The sequence below is a fragment of the Paramisgurnus dabryanus genome, chromosome 5 (assembly GCF_030506205.2).
Source record: "Paramisgurnus dabryanus chromosome 5, PD_genome_1.1, whole genome shotgun sequence".
NCBI lineage: Eukaryota > Metazoa > Chordata > Actinopteri > Cypriniformes > Cobitidae > Paramisgurnus > Paramisgurnus dabryanus.
Genome location: NC_133341.1, coordinates 30,621,493 through 30,644,357, shown reverse-complemented (window position 1 = coordinate 30,644,357; position 22,865 = coordinate 30,621,493). Strand labels below are relative to the sequence as shown.

At 39.0% G+C, this 22,865-nt stretch overlaps 1 protein-coding gene across 3 annotated transcripts in view; it reads right to left on the bottom strand.

Moving 5' to 3' along the window:
• Positions 1-201: 201 nt before the first annotated feature.
• sema4c (sema domain, immunoglobulin domain (Ig), transmembrane domain (TM) and short cytoplasmic domain, (semaphorin) 4C) overlaps positions 202-22,865 on the bottom strand; it is a 70,877-nt gene continuing 48,213 nt past the window's right edge. For 2 of the 3 annotated variants that reach the window (XR_010526788.2, XR_010526787.1), the window contains 14 exons: positions 14,465-14,619; positions 14,145-14,207; positions 13,944-14,042; positions 13,579-13,675; positions 13,063-13,182; positions 10,500-10,651; positions 10,042-10,217; positions 9,653-9,797; positions 7,298-7,511; positions 5,173-5,288; positions 3,727-3,884; positions 3,383-3,474; positions 1,331-3,289; positions 202-1,208 (listed from right to left, as the gene is read on the bottom strand). Coding sequence is in view for 1 of the 3 variants with exons in the window: in XM_065250863.1 (XP_065106935.1) it covers positions 2,388-3,289; positions 3,383-3,474; positions 3,727-3,884; positions 5,173-5,288; positions 7,298-7,511; positions 9,653-9,797; positions 10,042-10,217; positions 10,500-10,651; positions 13,063-13,182; positions 13,579-13,675; positions 13,944-14,042; positions 14,145-14,207; positions 14,465-14,619 (2,489 nt within the window). In the remaining 2 variants the exon portion in view is untranslated. Of the gene's footprint in view, positions 3,290-3,382; positions 3,475-3,726; positions 3,885-5,172; positions 5,289-7,297; positions 7,512-9,652; positions 9,798-10,041; positions 10,218-10,499; positions 10,652-13,062; positions 13,183-13,578; positions 13,676-13,943; positions 14,043-14,144; positions 14,208-14,464; positions 14,620-22,865 lie in introns of all 3 variants that reach the window. The other variant, XM_065250863.1, reaches the window with a different exon arrangement.

Here is a 22,865-nt window from a genome sequence, read left to right as displayed (position 1 = left end):
GCAACTATCGCGTTTAGTTTTGTGAAACTTTTGCATGCGCACACAAAACTAAATGCGATAGTTGCACATGTACGCGCGATAGTTGCACATGCGCCCGCGAAACTAAACTTTATTTCATTTTTTCTCCATGTCCCCTTAGGGGCTCCGTAGTATATCATTATATCAGGTAATATGAACACAAACACGCATAGTATGCAAAACTTGCAGATTGTGAACTGATCTCTACTTTTATTTTCTGTAGATATATACATATATATTAAAAAATAAGGGCATATGTACAATGGTAATAAATATCAACTTTTTGTACAAGCAAAATAAGTTAAGTAACATATCCATCCAAAGAAAAAACGGCAACAAAAAATTTGAAGAAAACGTAAAATGCGAGAAAACTGAAAATTCATAATACACAAATTAAAACGGCAACCATAAAGAAGTCGAAAGTTTAAAGCCACGTAAGAAGAAATGATTTGAGATGACCGTATTTTTCATCGAGCAGTAAAAAAATACTGGACAGTATAAAAAAGCCATGCATGATGCAAACAAACATACGTAACACTTCTGTTCGCTGTGAAATTACATTGGTCTTAAATCAACGACTTTTTAACAAAGCAGTTAGTGCTGTAAGATTTCAAGATTTCGAGTCAGAAGCCCAACCTGAGAAGTCCTGGCAGAAAGGAGTCTGTCCTTGTTAAACAATGTACAAGTTCTCATCGTACAAAGACCTTTTCAACTTCCCTCTTATACTGTGTGGCACAGCTTTGATTACAGACAACAGAGCAAATGACATAGAAAACTGCTTAAGAGGATTGTAAAGCTTTCATGCCATAAAATAGCATTCCTTTAAAACAAAGATTTCAGACGACACTTAAGTTCTGTGCAATGAACTCCATAACATAAGAAAGAGAAGTAAAAAACAAAATCAGAGATAGAAGAAACGTGTGCAGTCTGCTTTGGCGTCACCCAAGGTGAAGAGGCACAGGTATGACACATGTCATCTTTTTAAATATACAAGACTCTTGTTAAACTTTACATTTTGCAAAACATCATGCAACAGAGTATGGACCATCGGGCACCAATCGTAGTGCCTCTCCACCCGCAGGGTCATGAATATGCATATCTCCTTCATTTGTCTTCACAATCAAGGTCAATGGAATGAATTGTCCTCTGCGTTTCACCCTGTTTGTATTTTAAAAGTTGCTAAGCCCACGCTGAAAGAGACAAGAGGGATACAGCCTGTTAGTAAGTAGTTTAACATGTTATTCGAACAGAGACACCGAACGCCAATCCAAGTAAAATAAAGAAACTAAGCGTTTATTTGGTATAGTCTTACTTGTGTTTGATCAGCCGTAGCTTCTCATTAGTCGCTTATCCTGGACTTATTAACAAGCTCAGCTCATCAAAAAATCCCGTAAATCAGCTTTAACACATGAACAAAGTCTTGTAAACCGTTCCGAACGCAAAGTTCATTCCACCGTGTGGCTATTATCATGTAGGCAAACACTGAAGTTGAATTTATTTGGCAGTTTGCGCCAAATATCTACAATAATGCACTTGCTGTCGTACAGTCTTAGTACGACATTCACAACTTCCTCATGCTACCGTCAAGGACTTCCAGTCCCCTTTCACATTTCAGATAAAACCAGTAAGGAAGAAAAGCAGTCCATCCAACGGTTGCAAGAAGTCGAACAATGTATAAGTGCTGGAAATCCCAAAACACTTTTTTTTTTCAGAAAAAGACAAGATTAAAAAAGTTGGTGAGCTGTAAGGAAAGAAAGGCAAAGCATTCGTCCATTGTTCGAGTTCAGTTTCTTCGCTTCTACAGCTCACTCAAATGTTTCTCTATCTTCTCTTTGAAATAACTCCAGTTTTCATCCTAAGAGAAGAACGTGATTGTCATCTAGAGACTTGTCCTCCTTGTCACAAAAAAGCACAAGGATCCTGTCCAAACACCTGCCTTGAGTGAGGCAAGCAACTTGGGCGTCAAAAGCTTGCTGTCCTCCAGCTTGCCAAATGGTTTTGATCTGTAGCCAGAACTCTGCTTAACGCAGATCTGACTGACAGCTGCATTTGGCCGGTCGGGTTCCTCTCAGAAACGTAACTGTGTTTGCCTGTTAGCCATGCTCAACACGAGGCCGTGTCATCTGGTCCTTCAAATACAGACATTTACAAAAGTTATGCTAGATGTGTTCAGTCTCGTTTAGTAAGTGTGAGAACCAGAACGATCCGAGAGGGAATGTCGTGAAGCACGTTGCGGCGTGGAAGATGTTTGCCACCTCAAAAGTTCAGGCAGAACGAGTGTTGGCAGAGAATGAGTAGGTCGCGAGTAAAGTAAGATGGAGAGAGAGTTCCCCAAGCAGGAGGTAGGTAGGTGAGGTCGTCTGTGGATTTTACACAGAAGACTCCTCTGGGTTTGCGTCGGGCAGGACGCTCCTCTGCTGCAGGGTTCTCCGGAGCTCCTCTTTAAACGGACTGGAGTAGTCGTTATCTCGGCCGCCCAGCCCAAGTCCGCTCCCCACGCCTATTCCCGCTCCTCCGTTTGCTCTTTCCTCCACTGCCGTGCTCAGATTCAGCCGGATGTACCCATTGGTGCCCGAGTTTCGGATGTTGGTGAGGCTTAACCTGCTCGGCGAGTGAATGGGTTGACCTGGAATGGTGCTCGGAGAGGCCGAAGTGCTGGTGGAGCACATGGCGTGCCCGGGCACGATTTTAAGGGACCCATCCGAGTAATAGTAATTAGCCCCCGTTTCCCAAAATCGATCTTCATCGTTGGCCATCTTGCTGGGCACAAACGGCGGGCGGCTGCTCGGCTCTTTCGGTAACGTAATGGGGTACACTAAGGTGCTCTCAAGCGGCTTCATTTCCGCCCCTTTGCCCAGTGCCAGCTTCAGTCTTCTGCGAAGGTACAGGGAAACAACGAGCAACATCAAGCAAGCAGCTCCCAACGTAATCACCAGCACCCAGAATAAACCCATGCTGCCGTCAGGAGCGCGGGCCTCCATGAAGACAGGAGCGCTGGCCACCACGGTCACCTGGTATCTTTCGGTCTGAAACTTCACTCCCTGCTCCTCAGAGTAGCAAATGTAGCGGCCTGATTGAAGGGAACCGGCTTGAGGGATAACCAGGGAGCGAAGGGCTCGGTCGAATCGAGGTCCAATGGCTTCACCCTCCACAAGGGCGAGCTCGCGCTCGTTGATTTCCCAGAATGGCTGGGCCAGATTAGAAACCAGCTGGCAAGGCAGTACCAGGTCCGATCCGACGACCACCGTCACATTTCTTACCCTAGAATGATCTGAAACAAAAAAAACACAGCTTGTAAAACATTTTTAATTTATTAAACATACATTTTCTTCTGCCTGCAGGGGGCAGTGTATGTCAGACGTACCGGGGCTGGGAATGGGTGCAGTCTTATCAAGCTTGGGTTTTCCTCGGTTGAAACTCTCCAGCATGAGGTCCTGGAAGAGCGTGGATGTGGAGCTGTGGGGGGAGCGCAAATATTGACGATATGTCAGAAGGCTGCTATAGTGATGAAGCTTAAAAATACAAAGGATGAGCAGTGGAGAAACTGATAGGACTGAGCAGTAAGGAAAAAACAGTGGTACATAACAAGAGAAAGGAAATATGGAGAAAGAAAGTGCACGGATGCCAGCATAAGAATGTTAGCAGACTCATCCGGAGAGGGATAAAATGAACACTCGCGGAGGACAACAAAGAAATAGATGGCTTTACCCGCGGTGGAGGTCGATGCGGACGCAGGCGCGTCCCTCTCTGTCCCAGGCACAGTACGGGTCTCTGGACAGCAGGCAGTCTGGCTGAGAGTGATACCGGCTGCAGTTGGCCAAGGGCAGCTGAAGAACCTCAGAGCGCGAGCCAATGTACAAATACTTCTGAAGAAAGACAAAGCAAACAAGATATGGGAAGCTGTTCATATATATAAAATATCACTCGTAGAATTGCATTGGATATTTTTTCACATATAACTCCATTCTGTTTGCTTATTCTATTATGGTTTTACCAAAAGTAGTTAATGTAAAAAGATGGGAATGTTCTAATGATAATTGACCATGGTTAAACTACAGTTTCAAAGGTAAAATATGGTTATCACAAAATAAAAAAAATTGGCAAACCATGGTTAGTGTAGTAAAACAATGTTTTTGCTAATGGTAATTACACTGCAAAAAATGACTTTCTTACTTAGTATTTTTGTCTTGTTTTCAGTAGAAATATCTAAAAATTCTTAAATTAAGATGCTTTTTCTTGATGAGCAAAATGACCTTAGTAAATAAGTCTAGTTTAAGACAAATAATATACAATTTAAGTGAAATTGTCCTTAAAACAAGCAAAATTATCTGTCAGTGGGGTGAGAAAAAAAATTATGAAATAAGATTTCTTTTTTCTTAAACACTTAATTCAAGTAAAATTTTCTCACCCCATTGGCAGATATTTTTGCTTGTTTTAAGCACAAATTCACTTAAATTGTATATTTTTTGTCTAAAAACTAGTATTATTTTCTTAGGTCATTTTGCTCATAAAGAAAATATATCTTGATTTAAGAATTTTTAGATATTTCTACTGAAAACAAGACAAAAATACTAAGTAAGAAAGTCATTTTTTGCAGTGTAATACACAAAAAAAACATGGTTAGTACACTTTTGCCACAAAAATGGTTAATTTTCGTGGGGGTGTGAAATACTTGACCAATTGAACTTCATTATTCTACTTTAAAACATCCTTCACAATATTTAATTTGAATTTATTACATTTTACTCCTTAATTTAGACAAATTTAGATTTTAATTATTTTATAAACTACATAATTCACTGGTAAACATGACTGAATGCATGTATTTTGACATGATGCATGATGCACATAGGTTCCCATGACGCGCCAAACATATTTTGACGTGATGAACCACATACATGATGGGCTACATAGACATACATGTTTTGAAGAGCTTCGCATTCGTGCACCCTCGAAAAAGAAGTCACAATACATTTTTAAAAACAAATTAAATCATTAAGTGCAAATGTGTTTTTGGCAGAATTTTTTAACTGAATACGATCTTGACACTGCGCCCATACTTTCACTTAACTATCTTTTCTCCTTATTTCACACCTTGGCAGTAAGACAGTATAGCTGAATGGCTTATCGAGAGAGGAGAGAACACAAAATTACTTTGCTGTGAGAGATGGTGAGGCTGTCCACCGGTTGCTGTCTTTCAAACAGCTGGATTTCTTCAATCACATGGGCCTCTGAACCCAAAATCACGACACGCTGGAGCCATCCATCCGCTGAACAGCGAACAAAAAGGAGGGGAAGAGAGATGGGGGATAGATTACATTCAGTGGGGGAGAAGTAATGGGATGAGAGAGAGAGAGAAGGCAGAAAAAAAGGCGAGAGAGGAGAGACAAATAGTCTATTAATACATCATCAGTACATGCCATATTTTTCTGTCATTGCATTTTAGGAACAAGGTTACACGAATTATAAGCAGGAAAATTGAATAAGCCCCAGCTGGTGCCGTGACCCGGCATAACTCTATGTGTATGTGTCTGCTGCATTTTGTCCTGTCACACGGAGCTTGTTACAGATAATGTCCCACAGACACTTTTCAGTCTAAGGGGAGTGTGGAAAAGGGATCACGGAGGAGAGAACTACAGGAGGTCCTTTACAAATCCACCCTGCCACTTTCCTTCATGTCAGAGTATCTGTGTTCCTTTCTTAATCCCCGATCCAGGACTCTGGAAGTGTCTCTCACGCACACACCTGCAGTCCTTCATGTGCTGCCTTTACTCTTAATGGCTAAACAAACCTCCAGGCCATAATACCAGACTTTTCTTTTCATCCAATATCGCCTACTTCCATACTGTATACTATATGTATACTATATGTTAATATGTAGTGTGTACGAGACATATATACAGAACGTACTGTTATAAAGTTCGATAGGTAAGCACTTCGGCACGTACTGTCACACTCAGTATGTGATTTCAGATGCAGGACCTGTCCAGGTGTGTATTTTGTGTTTGTATGAAACCTGGCACAAAGTACACGCGCACAAACATTTTAATGACCGACACTGTTCTGTCGACTGTGTAAATGTGAGTGAGCCAAGGCCAAATACATCATTTAAAGTTTTACTTTGAGAATTGACCTTCTTGTGCGACGGGAATCAATTGACAGATGTGACATTTCTACTTAGATGCAAAGCATTATAGCTCCTAAAATGGCTTTTTTGGCTGAGCTATTCATATTTTTGGACAGCGGGACTCAAGAACAAACAGGACAATGGACAGCATTGTGAAATTATCCTTTTAACAAGCAAGATGTCCCTGTAGCTTAATCGGTAGTGCATTGCGTGAAGAATCCAAAGGTCATGGGTTTGATTAATAGGGAACACGCATACTAATAAAAAAAATGGACTACACATTGCAAAAAATGTATTTCAAGAAAAAAAAATTCTTAGTATTTTTGTCTTGTTTTCAGTAAAAATATCAAAAAATTCTTAAGATGCTTTTTCGACCCAAGAAAAGAAGTCAAGTTTTTAGACCAAAAATATTAAATGTAAGTGATTTTGTGCATAAAACAAGCAAAAAAATCTGCCAATGGGGTAAGCAAATTTTTCTTGAATTTAGTGTTTAAGAAAAATGTTCACAATTTTTTGCTTACCCCATTGGCAGATTTTTTTGCTTGTTTTAAAGGAATATTCCATTTTCTTAAAAGAAAAATCCAGATAATTTACTCACCACCATGTCATTCAAAATGTTGATGTCTTTCTTTGTTCAGTCGAGAAGAAATTATGTTTTTTGAGGAAAACATTGCAGGATTTTTCTCATTTTAATGGACTTTAATAGAGCCCAACATTTAATACTTAACTCAACACTTAACAGTTTTTTTCAACGGAGTTTCAAAGGACTATAAATGATCCCAAACGAGGCATAAGGGTCTTATCTAGCAAAACGATTGTCATTTTTGACAAGAAAAATAAAAAATATGCTCTTTTGAACCACAACTTTTCGTCTAGGTCCGGTCGTGATGCGTCAGCGTGACCCCACACAATACGTCATGAAAGAAAGAAAATTGAATATTCCTTTAAGACTTATTTTCTTGGGTCATTTTACTCATCAATAAAAAGCATCTTAATTTAAGAATTTTTGGATATTTTTACTGAAAACAAATGTTTTTCTTGAAAATATTTTTTTGCAGTGCAGAATGTTGATTTGGATAAAAATGTATGAATGTAAATACAGACAGGCACTGATTTTCATTATTATTTTGTGTTTAACCAACTAAAACATACCTGTGCCTATGAAGAGCATGTTGTATGATCTTTGATCCAGCGAGCTCACTCTGTCCACAGCTATCCGGGTGAAGTTAATTCCTTTAGTGAGCAGAAGGGGGCGAGCTTCCGCCCTGAACTCCATCAGTGGATGCTTTTTGGCAAAGTTCAGCGTAGCGTCGGGCAGCTGTAGAGAACTGTTGTAGCCGTTTTCTCGATCAAAGTTTGTGATGCACTACGAAAAAAACCGGAACAATATATGTTTATAATGCTTTATACGATTCAGGTGCATTTTCGAGCAATTTTTTTGAGCATCTGCCAATTAATTTGCATTTCATAATGCAACTTTAATCCAGAATGGCTTTTTTAATGACCCTTTCCAGTCAAATGTAATTTATAGCAGCTTACAATAAAAGCTGGTGTTATAACATTGAGTTTTGGCCGTGGGTAACGCACATGATCAGATAACAAATTTTGCTATGCAAGGGTTGGTCTGTAAATCTAAACTACCCTTAGATTTACAACTACCTGGCAACCGGACTGAAACATGAATTCTCTTTCAGTAGCATCCCTAATATGCCATCAATATAAGCCCATATGTGACCCCGGACCACAAAACCAGTCATAAATCGCAGGGGTATGGGTCAAAATTATCGTTTTTTTATGCTAAAAATTATTAGAATATTAAATGGGACATATTATGACACTCTTTTTAAAGATGTCAAATAAATCTTAGGTGTCCCCAGAGTAAATATGTGAAGTTTTAGCTTAATATATATATAGATAATTTATTATAAAAGGTTAAAGTTTCCACATTGTAAGTGAGAAAAAAATTGCCATTTTTTGGGTGTGTCGTTTTGAGATGCAAACACTGATGGTGGTTTGTTGAAAATTATCTCAATTGTACTGTTAATTATTTTCTCTCTCTCTCTGTCTGCACTAAATGGCAGTGCCATTGTTGGATAGTGCAGATTAAGGGGTGGTATTATTATAACAAGATCCCCTTCTGACATCACAAGGGGAGCCAAATCTGAATAACCTATTTTTTATGAGCTTGCATAGTTTACCAAAACTAAGTTACTGTTGTTGTTTTTTTTTAGGTTAATAGACGCACTGGGGACCCAATTATAGCACTTAAACATGGAAAAGTCATGATATGTCCCCTTTAAGTAAAAGCATCATGTTCTATGGAGATATTTTGTACATTTCTGCAAATATATCAAAAATGTATTTACCATCACTATAAAACTTTAAAGTATAATTTCTCGATTTTTGCAGATTACATATTTTCAAATATCTCTGTGAAATATTGTCCTATTCTAACACACTATACTTAAATTGATATTCAGCTTTCATATGATGTATAAATCTAAATTTTTTAAAAATGACCCTTATAACCGGTTTTGAGTCACACATAGTAGTGTAAAATATTTGATATAAATGAACATTTTCTTGGCAAAGTCAAGTCTGCTTTGTGGACTGCAGGTGCAAAGACCATAAAGACTTGTAGACTGAATTTTGACATTTTTTAAACTTGACTAACTCTCGGTCTGTTACAGCAGGTCAACTTGACATAGTAGGACAGTTTCTCGGAAGAGGCGAGACAGAGCTGTAATCACAATTTTTAGGATTGCAGAGAACCAAATGTAATGTCTTCAGAACCTTCCAGTGAAGACCCCATACTGGATGACAGCTTAACGTCTTACAAAATCCAATTATTTTAAGGGATAGTTCATTCAAAATGTATTTACTGACAGTCATGTTGTTTCAAACTTGTATAAATGTAATTGTTCTGTTGAAAACAAAGGAAGATATTTGTAATGAAGCAGAAAACAGAAGCACCATTGACTTCAATAGTAGGAAAAATACTACTATGAAAGTCAATGGTGCTCAAAAATGGTTTGGTTACAAACATTGTAGATATTTTGAGCAATGTTTGTAACCAAACCGTTTTTGAGCACCATTGACTTTCAAAGTAATATTTTTTCCTACTATAGAAGTCAATGGTGGTTCTGTTTCTTTTGTTCATCGCACAAAGAAATGTATACAGGTTTGTAGCAACATGAAGGCGAGTAAACAATGACTTTGAGTTTTCATTTTTGGGTGAACTATCCCTTTAAAGGTACCATCAACCTAAAAATTTTAAACAAAGTCTGACTCCTGGATAAAAAACTGTCACCGAGGCCTTGACCCTGGTTCAAATGTCGATGTTTGTAAAATGAGCACACACTAAAGTAACCGGTCAAATATTAGGTTTGCTTTTTGGCGATGAAAAATTACTGCATATATTCATATGAAAAGCTTGGGTTATTTTTATCAGACTGCTTAGTCACGGGCGCCCTCTCGCCCTTCCATCTCGACGGCTGCTCGGCTTACCGCTCCAGGTCGCGGACTGGGCACGGTGCCAGTGTATCGGCCCCAACGCTGAGACGATTCCCTGTATTCTTTATACGGCCCGTCGAACACCGTTTTCACCTCTCCGATCTGGTACTGACACACAGCAGACACGTCCACATCTCCCCTGAGAGAAAGCGGAGAAGAAAGAGTCAGTCGGTCTGAACTAAATGACTTCGCTACATTGGCTGGTTTATTACTGTAATAGCTTTACTGTCAACATAATGACAGTGCAGCATTTTCTAAAGTTGAGGAACACGGCTGGGTGTTTGGCACTGAGAGGCTTTATATAAAAAGCAGAGGACAGAACGACTTTCATAACTACGTCAAAGAGGGGAGGTGAAAACCGAAATAATATTTATATAACACACCACTGTGCGTGGAAGATGCCGTAGAAACTCGTGCCCCTCCAATCCGCCCCGGGTAGGGTGAAAACGGCCCGCAGGTTGTTGAAGGTGATGTGGCGCTCCGGTAGAGAACAAATCAGCCGGGCTTTCTGGAAGGTGGTCCACTTCTTCTGCAGGGTCCGCGTGCCCCCCAGGTCGCCCTGAAAAGTGAAGAGAGTAAGCTGTCATATTAAACAGATCTTTTAATCCGAAGCAGTTTGTAAAATACTTATTAATATACGAGCAAGCTTAAGGGCACAATAGTGACAGCTTATGCAAATTGAGAGTAATCACCAGCCTCAAGCTTTACTTAATCACACAACAACCAGAGATGAAAATTCAGGCCATTTTTAAGTAAACAACAACTAATGAGAATTAAACAGTCTGGTGTGTTTTTTTTTGGTTTATTAGCGCTGAAGAAGTTTGGTGCTTTTCGTTCTCACCTTACACACGCGTGCCACCCGTGCCACGGTCAGATCGCTGTCACAGTCAAGCTCCACCGCTCTCTCGCTAAAGAAGAAATAGATCTTATCGTCATCTCCATCTTTACTGTTACGGCTCTCCCGGACCAACGCTGAACCTACAAAGTTTGGCTCTGTGACAGATAACAAAGAGAAGAAAGGTGTGAAGTGAAACAGCAAGTCAGAATCGGACCAGATAATCATCAGTCATGCTTTTGATGTAACAATGAAACATTGTAAATATCAACATTGTAAGAATGTTTACTGAGCTCATTTCAGATAAAACCTGCTGAAAAATCAGTGTAATTGGATTGATAAGGTGTTTAGTGCTGGTGAAGCTCATTTGGATTACTTTAAAAATCCAGATAATTTACTCACCACCATGTCATCCAAAATATTGATGTCTTTCTTTGTTCAGTCGAGAAGAAATTATTTTTCTCATTTTAATGGACTTTAATGGACCCCAACACTTAACAGTTTTAATGCAGTTAAAAATTGCATTTTCAAAGGACTCTAAACGATCCCAAACAAGGCATAAGGGTCTTATAGAGCGAAACCATTGTCATTTTTGGCAAGAAAAAAAAATGCACTTTTAAACCACAACTTCTTTTCTTCCTCGGGCTGTGTGTCGAGCCAGCGCGACCTCACGTAATTGCGTAATGACGTCGAAAGGTCACGCGTTACTTATATGAAACGCACATTTGTGGACCATTTTAAACAATAAACTGACACAAAGACATTAATTACTATCATTCAACATACAAACATCAACGCATACGTCATCCTTGACCTCTTGACGTGTTTATGTATTACATGAGGTATTTTTTAGATTTTCTTGCCAAAAATGACAATGGTTTCGCTAGATAAGACCCTTATGCCTCGTTTGGGATCGTTTAGAGTCCTTTGAAACTGCAATTTTAAACTTCATTAAAACTGTTAAGTGTTGGGGTCCATTAAAGTCCATTCCATTGAGAAAAATCCTGGAATGTTTTCCTAAAAAAAACATAATTTCTTCTCGACTGAATAAAAAAAGAAGACATGGTGGTGAGTAAATTATCTGGATTTTTTTTAAAGAAAATTGACTAATCCTTTAATGATAAATGAATGTGCTTTATGGAGCTTCGTATATATATATATATATATATATATATATATAAAATATGTATAAAAACATATTTACATGTAAATGTTTCTTTTAAACACAAACTTTTATTTTGAATGCGATAAATCATGATTAATTGTTTGACAACCCCTAATACAATTATTTGTTTGCTGAAAAAACAAACATATACATCTAGGATTGCATGAGGCTGAATAAATTATGAGTGGATTTTCATATTTGGGTGTACTGTTCCTTTAACTCCTCCCCGGCATTTAACTCTTACCTAACTTATAAAACACTAATGGTGCGTTCATACCAGACCAAAGAAGTGTTAAGTGTGAGTGATAACCATGTTAAGTCAATGCAAAGACGCGATAGACATCCTGTGGCGCGATTCGCGTGAATCAAGCAATTAACAAATCTTAACTTTGGCAGATATTCCAATCGTTAACCAATCAGGAGCTTGCACTAGAATGATGTGATTACGACGTTGCAAGTGGGGGGGGAAATACAAAACAAAAATGGAGGATACAATCTTCGTACTTTTATAGAAAAAGGAATAAAAAGGATCTTGCTTGGAAGAAAGTCAGTGAGGAGGTCAGACAATCTGGTAAATTGTAAAAAAACTCTTTTCTCAATTTGAGCTATATACTGCATATACATATTGAGACTACAAGCTACCTAAAGCCGGCAAATTGACCATATTCGCGTCTGAATTTTACGCGCGAATGAAGTGAGTTACCTCAAAGGGGCGGTTTCCCGGATAGGGATTAGACTAGTCCTAGACTAAATAAATGTAAGAGCTGTCCAAATAGAAAACCACTTGCATCTTAATATACATCAGTGCTCTTTGTTTTGCCTCAAAATGCACACAAGTAATGTTTTTAGTAAGGCATGTTTGTTTAAACTAGTTATATTTCCTAATTAAACTAGGGAAACCACCCCAAAATGTTTAAGCGCACACTACGCGTAAATAGTTTGATTTATTCGCGTCTGGTATGAACGCACAGTCAAGCATCGACGGTTGTAGAAACAGTAAAAAATCTGTGTATATTTTGATCATTGCTCTGAATCTGATCTCTAACAAAAGTCCTTTACAAAAATACAATTATATCATCTTTTGTTTGTCTTTTTGAAGAAACCTCCCATATATGAAAGGTGATAAAAAGAAAAAAAATGACGATAGGATGAAAATTTTTTTGTTTTAAAGCAAAAGGTTCGTTTTTTTTTTTCGTTTGATATACTGTATGTTTATATATTTAAAGAACATTTTCCGAAAGGCATTAAACATTTGTGAAAATCATAAAAAATGCTGCAGCTGCCAGGCAACTTTTTTTTTACGTTGGCGGGGAAGGGGTTAAGAGGTCTTGTGGAGACACATGCTTTCTATTGCGTAACATACGCTGGTTATTTAGCGGGTATGTGCTATATTTGTGGACTTACCGTTGAGCCAAGCGGGCAGATATTCACTTTTCATGCTGTAATGCTGTTGTCCGAGGTTCCTCAGGATTACGGGCTCTGTGCCCAGGAAGTTATTGAGGGTAGCGGAGTACAACTCCTTGTCTATAACAGAGGAGAAGTATGTTTAGATCATGAACACACACACACACATACACACCTGTCTACGACCCCTCGCTTATGGGACACAACTAGTCCCTTTTTAATTTCTCATAAGGAGAAGGGGAAGAGAAGAGATATATGTGCGTCTACAGACAGAGCATCCTCATCTAGAGGACACCCAGGGGCGCAAAAAATGACTATGCACTGTCTGCAATGATACTAGGATAGTGCTAAGATTACATGCAGGGGGATTTTGGATAGTGGAGGGTGAATAAGGGTCAACAAACAGCAGGATGAAGAGTGCTAAAGTTTTTTCTTGACAACCACGCACAGACACACATACAACATCAATAAGACTCCAGTCTCCATGTTGAAAAGACGTCGGCATATATGACTCACCTACAATAAGGCCTGTATGACCTTTGGCAGGGTCGTAAGGGCACTTTCCCTTTCCATCCTCCAGGGCGGCACTATCCAGAGTAAAGTGATCGGCATTCTGTCAGATGAAACACAAACAGTCCGGTTTGAATGCACAGGCATGACCTGACCTCCACCCCGAGCCTTCAGCCGTAAGTTTCAGCTAAACCATCATAAAAATTTGATCTTTTACCGTCTCATGCATCATAACACAACCTCATTTACATTAACTATATTTCATATTAAAAACCACCAGAGAAGATACACAGACAAACATTTCTACGTCTTATCACTTTATCGCGACAGATTTATCACGGTACCAAACAAAGATCAGATGGGAGACTCACGATGAGAGTGCATTTGGGTTGGAAGGCGTACGTCCCGCATGTGTACAGGTGAGTTCGGTTGTAGCTCTGCAGGAAGCGAATGTAGTTGAAGCACTCAGTCTGCGATAGAGCGACACAAAGAGAAAATGTGAGAGGGAGAGCAAATGCATTTCGTGCAAAGTAAAGCTGTTAAAACATAAAGGATGTGACATCAACCAATACCTGGTTATTCTTCCCCTTCGCCGCACACTCTCGTTTCTTTTCTGCAGGAGCGGACCACTCAATCTGAGAGAGAAAGAGAGAGAGACAAAAAGACGTGACTTTCGAGAGAAAACAGCACTTTGCATGGAAAATGTGTGCTCTCTATTGACTGCCACAACCGGCAATTTGCTTCAAATGGCTTTGGCGTTGAAAGAGTGAGTCATTCGTGAACGTTGATATTTTTGAATGATAAATGCTAATGCGATCTTTGGTTGGTGATTCGAGGATTAATGTTTATTGGGTGCTGTAAAGTGAAAAATTGTGCAACAAAAAGTCGGTACCTGCGGTCGGCGTTGGCGGCTGATGTCATTGGGGTCCAGGGCGAAGATGTGCTCTCTGGCTCCAACGTACAAGACCGTCTCATGTTCGGCCAGGGTCAACATGGTGTAGTTCCAGACCCCGACGGCGCGAAACCTGGCCATGCTGTCATGCGCATCTGAAGAGAGAGAGAGATGATGCAGATATTTATTAGATATAATCCAATATGACTTTTGAGCCTTGAAAATCACACATTTATCATTTTGACCAATATCCCAGCTGAAAAGGCCAACTTAGACAAGCATGAATTCCCACCGAACTCATAACCTTTGTTTAAACTGGCTGGCGGTGTGATAAAAATATGAATTCAGGGGAAATATGAATTTTCTATGCGGAGCGGCTTGCACTAAATAATACTGGATTGGAGCTGGTGCACCAGAATATCCAAGCTGCTTGCCGTACTTTAAAGGGGACATATCATGAGAATTGAACTTTTTCCATGTTTAAGTATTATAATTGGGTCCCCAGTGCTTCTATCAACCTAGAAAATGTGAAAAAGATCAACCCAGTAACTTAGTTTTGGTAAACCATTCTCTGCAAGCATGTGAAAAAATTGAAATTTGGCTCCTCTTGTGATGTCAGAAGGGGATAATACTGCCCCTTAATCTGCACTATACAACCACAGCACTGCCATTTAGTGCAGAGATCAACTCATTTGCATTTTAAAGGACACACCCAAAACGGCACATTTTGCTCACACCTACAAAGTAGCAATTTTAACTATAATAAATTATCTATATGATATTTTGAGCTAGAACTTCACACATGCACTTTGGGGACACCAAAGTTTTATTTAAAAATTGCCACTCGGTCAGACTGAGGTCTAATTTTCTTTGTTTGTCTCAGGCCGGGTCTTTCTTTAAGCAAAAAAAGTCAGCTTTGGGTAAAAAGTCATTCTGGGCAGGTACATTTCTTTGGACCTGAGAAGATTTTCTCCCACAGGCCAAAAACCAATTTGTTACCAAAGTTACCAAATTGGAGATACCAAATTCCCCCTCCCATAACCTGTGTATGGATTATCTTGTGTGGATCAACTTGTGTATGGATTAACCGGTTCTTTCTATGAATACAGCCATTGATGCTGGAATTGTGTGAAGTATACCGAAAGAAAACGACCCAGCATTTGCTACATAAAGTAGTCGTGCTAATAATAAAAGCATGTGACCCTGTCTGCGAAAGCCAAGCTAAAGTCTCATAATCCAATGAGGAGATTAGTAGCATCAAAGCATGTGGATCAAATCCATGACTTTTGTTTTGGTAATGCAAAGCTCTAGACCTCGAGGAGACCCCAGAAAACACAAGAACACACTTTTCCCTCATCTGATTTATTGCAACCGTAGCAGATGGATTTAAAGTGGAGAGAGAGGGTTACAAGCAAGTCCTCCAAGAGAAGATGAGAGAGCATACATCCTGAAGAGATGCTGTGAGTGGCAAGGGCTCTGGCAATAGAGAAGTGGAGAGAGTGTGTGGTTATTAGCTGGAGAATGCCAGCTTGTTAGAGTCTAAGATGGCTGGATGAGCAAAGAGGAGAGGGGAAACAGATGCCCGCAGGGGGGTTGAAGAACATCTGCTGGGTTGCAAACAGCCAGGGAGATGTGACAGGGAACACGAAGATACACACATATGCTTGCACTTCTAAATACCTGCATAATCACTCAAATGCCTCTCTGCATTCAGAGAGTTCGGTGATCTTTGCGTGGAGCGTCACGTCAAATAATTATTCGGAGAGCACAGCGGGACAGGATGCATTGACTAAACCTGACCAGAGGGTGGCAGCGTTGGGAAACCTGTACTCTGTGGTGGTTGTTGTTTATATGTGGTGTGAAGTTAGCAGTGATAGGTTCTCATGCTGGTCAGTTGGTTTATGCATTTTAACAAAGCTGGTTGACCAGCATGGTTTTCCGGTGATGCTGGTTGACCAAAGATGTTCTGCTGGTTAAACTAGTAAAGACCAGCGTCCAACACTTTCCCCCTTTAAAATATATGTACCATTAAGGTACAGATACGTACACCAATTATGTATCTCTGAGGTACTAAAATGCACCCTTAGCGTAAAAAGGTGTACTTTTTGAAAGGGTACTGCCCAGCTTCTGTACCTTTTCTGAGAGTGTTTGGGATTGCATTCAAAATACATAGGTTGTTGTGTTACAATCTTAAAAATGAAGGTGCTACAAAGAGTTATTTTTGGTTTCTTAAAGATGTAGTCTTAAGTAGAGGTTTATAAATTTTATGAAGGCAGGGACCCCACATACGATGAACCTTAATTTTATATGAAGAATCATTTAAACTGTGTTAGATAAATAGTAAATGTGATATTATAATAAGACAGGGGTTTCAAACTGTGGTACAGGGACCCCCCAAATGCTTACAAGGGGTCCCCAGAAAAGAAAAAGCAAAAACTGTAAAAGTCTAGTGCAGGGGTCTCCAACATGGTGCCCAGGGGCACCAGGTTGCCCGCAAGGAGTCTGTGAGATGCCCGCCAAAGCACGTTCTATTAATAGCCTCAATTTTAACTCATTCCCCGCCAGACTTTTTTTTGAAAAGTTGCCCGCCAGCATTTTTTGTGATTTTCACAAGTTTCACAAAATGCCTTCCAGGAAAATTTTCTTCTAAAAATTTATAAACATACAAATATATCAAATGAAAGAACAGACCCACTGCTTTCAAACAAATGGGAAAACTGGAAAAAAGTTTCATCCTATCTATATTTTTTTCTCTGCGTATAAACTCTCTGCTTCTATTTTTTAGCAAAAAGCTGAAATAATTGCATTTTTGTGAAGGAATTTTGTTAGAGATCAGATTCAGCACCATTATCAAAACATACACGGAGTGTAAATTTAATAAATATTTTTTTGCATCAGTTTTTTTTACAAATTGGGTAAGTGTGCCATCTAGTGAATAACATATAATCGCGGTATTACAGATAACCATAAAAAATTTCATGCAAATGTCTTCTCTTAATTGACAAGATAACTTATATTAGATTGGCTTCTTGAATGCATATTGACATTTTAAACAATTGTAAAACAACAAGTAAAATGAAATAAAATCAACAAGTAAAATAATTGTGTTTTTTTTTAGTAGATCATGGATCTTCAACGGGGAGTCCGGGGCCCCTTGGGGTTCCATGGTGGTATGACTGGGTGTCCACCAAATATATAAGGTTCCCATATAAAATTATATAAAATGAAATTTAATTAAGGTTTCCCGATTCAAATCTATTCAGTAAATTTAAAATGTCATGTAATATTTTGTATCTGTTTATACCGAGGTACAACCTTCTGATCTCTCTGATGAAGCCAATACGGAAATGATTTAAACTGCAATTCATTGACTGGCCGCTAGAGGCAGACTCCAAAAGGGAGTCAATTCCCATAGACCTCCACTTTACAGTAGTAAATAATATGTTTACAGCCTAGTACAAAAAAGTGTTTTTGCTCTGTATAGCTAATTTTGCCCTTCATGACAACTGTGAGGGGGTGACTTTTTTGTAACTCATCCATTTAAATTATATTATTATCACCTATGGGCGACGTCACGGACCATACGCCCATCTTTTTTTACAGTCTATGGTTTATACAGATTTGTTACCATCATAAAGTATGTAAATCCAGTCTCAATTATTTGATAATGCCCCTGTACATAATGTCCATGCTCCTCCTCTCTTTACAAAAAGAGGTCCTTGGACTGAAAAAGTTAAAGACTTTTGTAGTAGATTATATCAAAAACAAGCCCTCCAGATGGTTTTATCTATTGTGGTAGCTCACAAGAAGGCTGGAGACCCCTGGCCTGGTGTGTACCCAATTATCTAAGTCTGTAAACAATTTGCTGTCTTTATAGTATCACAAAACTTATTTAGCTAGCACAGTCTACATGTTTCTTTATACAAAATATGGATCTATATTTAGGAAAGTGATTCTTCAATAAAGATTAATCATATGTGGGGGTCCCTGCCATCATAACATTTGAAAACCCCTGTAATAAGACACTAAATTGTTTACAAACTTAAATAATTATCTATGCAGTAGACTTTTAACATTTTTGCTCAATTTTGACGTATTGCGGTCCTTAGACCTCAATTTGAAAACCCCTGGTCCAAAGAACCATTTTCTCACATCAATGTATCTTTTATAAAAAAGAAAGGTTCTTCTAAAGGTTCTTTATGAAGGGACATTTTACAAGACTTTTTCAATATGTCAAATAAATATTTGGTGTCCCAAGAGTGTGAAGTTCTAGCTCAAAATACCATATAGATAATTTATTATAGCATGTTAAAATGGCCACTTTGTAGGTGCTAGCAAAAATGTGCCATTTTTGGGTGTGTCCTCTAAAATGCAAATGAGCTGATCTCTGCACTAAATAGCAGTGCCGTGGTAGGATAGTGCAGATTAAGGGGAGGTATTATCCCCTTCTGACATCACAAGGGGAGCCAAATCTTAATTACCTATTTTTTCACATGCTTGCAAAGAATGCTTTAGCAAAACTAAGTTACTGGGTTGTTCATTTTCACATTTTCTAGGTTGATACAAGCACTGGGGACCCAATTATAGCACTTCAGATTTTCATGATATGTCCCCTTTAAACTATTCTGTTCCCATACTGAAAAAAAAACAAGAACAAATAATGTAATACATAAAAATATTGAAATAAAGAATTGCCTGAGAACAACCCTTAGTAAACAACTGTGCCTTGAGATCCTCTTAACAATGATAAATGAATCAACAGCTTTAAGTTTTCTTGGAAAGAGTTCCACATCTTAGCACAACAAAGAAAAAAGACCGATTCACCACTTTACTAAAGTGTTCTGGGTAAACTATACACTGCCAAAGTGTACTGAACACCACGAGTACTTTAAAAACTAACCTACGTTAAAAATCAATTCAGAGCTGAAGTGAAACAAGGAGCATGCCAAAATGGGGGAGAAGAGGGAGCGCGTGGTCGAAAAAAGACAAGCTAAAAATAGATATCACTTCCAGATGTGAGCAATCTAATGGGAACAAAGGTGAACTTTATGCATAAGCGCTGCGCTGGGTTGACTGAGAAGGCGATGGACGGATGAGTGAGCGCCGGTTGAAAGAATCGAGCCAGGTTTGTTTCAAGGCTGCTGTGTTTCTCTCTGATGTTCCTTACAAAGCAGCTTTACTATAAATACAGTCTTACTCTGCTTATAGCTCATAACCGCAGCACTCCAAACACACACTCTGCTATTAAAAACCTATTTTAAGTCCTTTGAAGCAACGACATGGATATAAAAAAAATGAGTTGGAAACACAGAGAACGAATGCACACGCTAATTACAAAGAGAATGGATGAGCGAGCGTGTGCGTGCACGAATATACGGGGTATAAAAACACACCCATGATCGCTGGGACAAAGATCCAGAGAGGAGGTGACACACACGCACAGGCAGAATTAAAGATGAAGAAGAGAAAAATACATGAAGAAACAAGCAGGTGCTGTGTTTGGGGAGACACACACAGAGCGTGAGAGAGTGGGCGAGTAACGGGGGAGAAGGGAAGTACTGTAATTGCAGTAGTTTAGATGAAGGAGTGGTGCTGCAATGCATTGGGAAGGGAGGAGAACGCAACTCGGCACAGGAAATGGGAAGAGTAGATTACCACAACAAAAGGGAGAAAGAGTCAAAAAGAGAGAGAGAGAGAGAGAGAGAGAGAGAGAGAGAGAGAGAGAGAGAGAGAGAGAGAGAGAGAGAGAGAGAGAGAGGAGAGGGGTGGTGCAATAATTTAATATCTAAATGATCTTAAAAACGAGATTAAATGGATAGCAAATGTAAAAGAGTTCAAGAGTTTTCCTCCTGACCACAAAAAAGACCACAGAAAACCCAAACATGTCTCTAACATTTTACATTTATGTATTTGGCAGACACTTTCATCCAAAGCGACATAAAGTGAATTCAAGCTACACGTTTTATCAGTATGGGTGTGTGCCCTAGGAACCAAACCCAGGATTTTTTTTGTGCAGCTAACGCAATGCTCTGCCAGTTAAGGCACATTTGTCTCCAATGCTTCTACATCGCTCTTTAGTAGTCTTTTTTCGAACAGTTTGTCAGCAGTGGTGGAGTATGTGTTTTATCAGCAATGTCTTATGCAATATTACAAGCTCTGTTACAAAAATACAAGGAATTCAAAACATAAGGCACTCACTGTATGGCTGTAAAGAACCATGGTTTTACTACAGTAATTATAGTAGTACAAATAGCAATCAATCCGCCAAAAAACTTACTACTGTACATACATATGCAATAATAAACCAAGATTAATTTTTTTCAAGTCCATTTAATGTAGTATTAAAATATGTGTTCTGAGTTTGTAACATACAGGGGCTGTTTACACTTGGTATTAAGATGTGTTTTCATCGATCGGATCACAAGTGGACGAGAGAGACACATTACGTTTACACCTGGTATTTAAATCCGTCCCTTTTGTCCACTTTCTACCGCTTCTGTCCTGAATACTGTGAGGGGGCGGTCTGTGAGACGGTGGGCGAGTCTCTCTGCTGTCATTCAAACGCGAGCGGGAGTAATTATGAGTTTATATGGACGCAAACTAATATTATGTCGGAGTCCTCTGCTTGTTTAGCAAGTATACATGCTGCACAGTGTTTGTATGTTTATATGTTGGTGCTTTCTCTGAATTTTCAGTGCAATTGTTGAAATAGGATCGCGCAACTTTCACGCTTTCAAAACGAAACTACGGAGAACACCCGCAGTAGTTTTATCAATGAAAGGCTAAAAATAGCGCTGTTCACCGTATGTTCACACCAGAAGTCAAAAAAAGAGGTAAAACAAATATCGCTACAACCTAAATGGATGTTCAATCTCTCCATCAGCTTTCCATCAAGATAGCTCTTTACAAAATTAATCCACCACTTCACCTTCTAAAGAAGCTAAGCTGTTTTGTAAATTATCGCAACTAGGTAATATGCAGTTAAATAGAGCTAGCAAACTAAGGGTTGTGGTATCTAACGGTTATGAATGCTGATGCTAATGCACTCTAGTTATTATAGTCTAGGCACGCCCAAAAAACTCAAAAATGGTGCAAAACTTCTTAACTCCAAAATTTAGTCCTACATGGTTAACAGTATTTGTAAAGGGTTTTAGGAATGCATTTTTAACATTTAGAAATTCTCTTCATGCAGACTTTATGGGCCTGCAGTCTTTTTACTTTCCTGTGAATCACCATAATTATCTTAAAAAGCATGCACACCTATTTTTGCCACGATTAGTGGGAAGTTTTAATACAATGTGTCAAGCTACAAAGTATCAAAAAGTAAAAACACCAGAACAAAAGTTAAAACTTAAAAAGAAAATGCTTCTCGGAAGCTGACAACTTAATTTCACAAAGGTTCATGAAAGGCAGTCATGTCTTCTTGCCAATATTCGGCACGAAAGTCATTCTTCAAAAAGCGGCTTGTAGAAATGACAGTGACATGGCGTTTCAACTTTAGCTAAGGCGAGCAAGCGCTTTCATTTCATTTTTACATGCCCCAATAACCTGGATCTTAAAACACAACCCAAAAAAATTATATATAATAAATTTTATCTAAAATGCTGTTTTTCTTAAAGGACAAGTTCGGAATTAAAGGCCTGTTTTCAGATTGTTTATGATAAAATAGAACGTTTTGACTGAAATTTGGACATATGATGCTGGTCCGAGAATTTTCGGGTGTTTTTTGTATCACCCGAAAAAAAAAGCCTCTGATTGGGTGGGCCAGGCCCACCCTGGCCCCCCGTGGAGCCGGGCCTGCTGACCACGGCTGTCAATCATATCAGTGGATAATGAAAGTTCAATCTGTTTTTCACACAAAGCTGTTCAATGTCAATAAAAGCCATTACAGTGCTTTTATTGTATTGCATTTTAGTTTTAGGCGATCGAGTGGCCTAAAACCACTTTCATTGTAAAGAAGAGAGCCACTCAAAAACTCACTTAAAAGTTAGATGGGTTTGCAACAATGTGAGTTTAACTTCTATTCCTGTAGCTGTGCTGTATAGCACTGCAAAGGTCACAGGTTTGACACAAATACTGATAATATACAGCTTGAATGCCCCCGTAAGTTGCTTTGGATAGAAGCATCTGCCGAATACATAATGCAAAATGAATGTCAAGTAAACGATTTAGTTGAACTGTCCCTTTAGAATGTAAATAGGAAAAAATTTATTTCCAGACTGACTTAAAGCCTCCCAAGCTATGACAGAGCAACATCTATCTGCCTCTGGGCCCCTATGGAGAGTAAATGAGGGACCTGCATAAAGAGCACACGAGGTGAACTTACTGTGAAAATGACTGAAGTGGTATTGGCATAAAAGAGCGAGGTGAAAAACGGGAGGAAAAAGTGGAAAAGACAGAA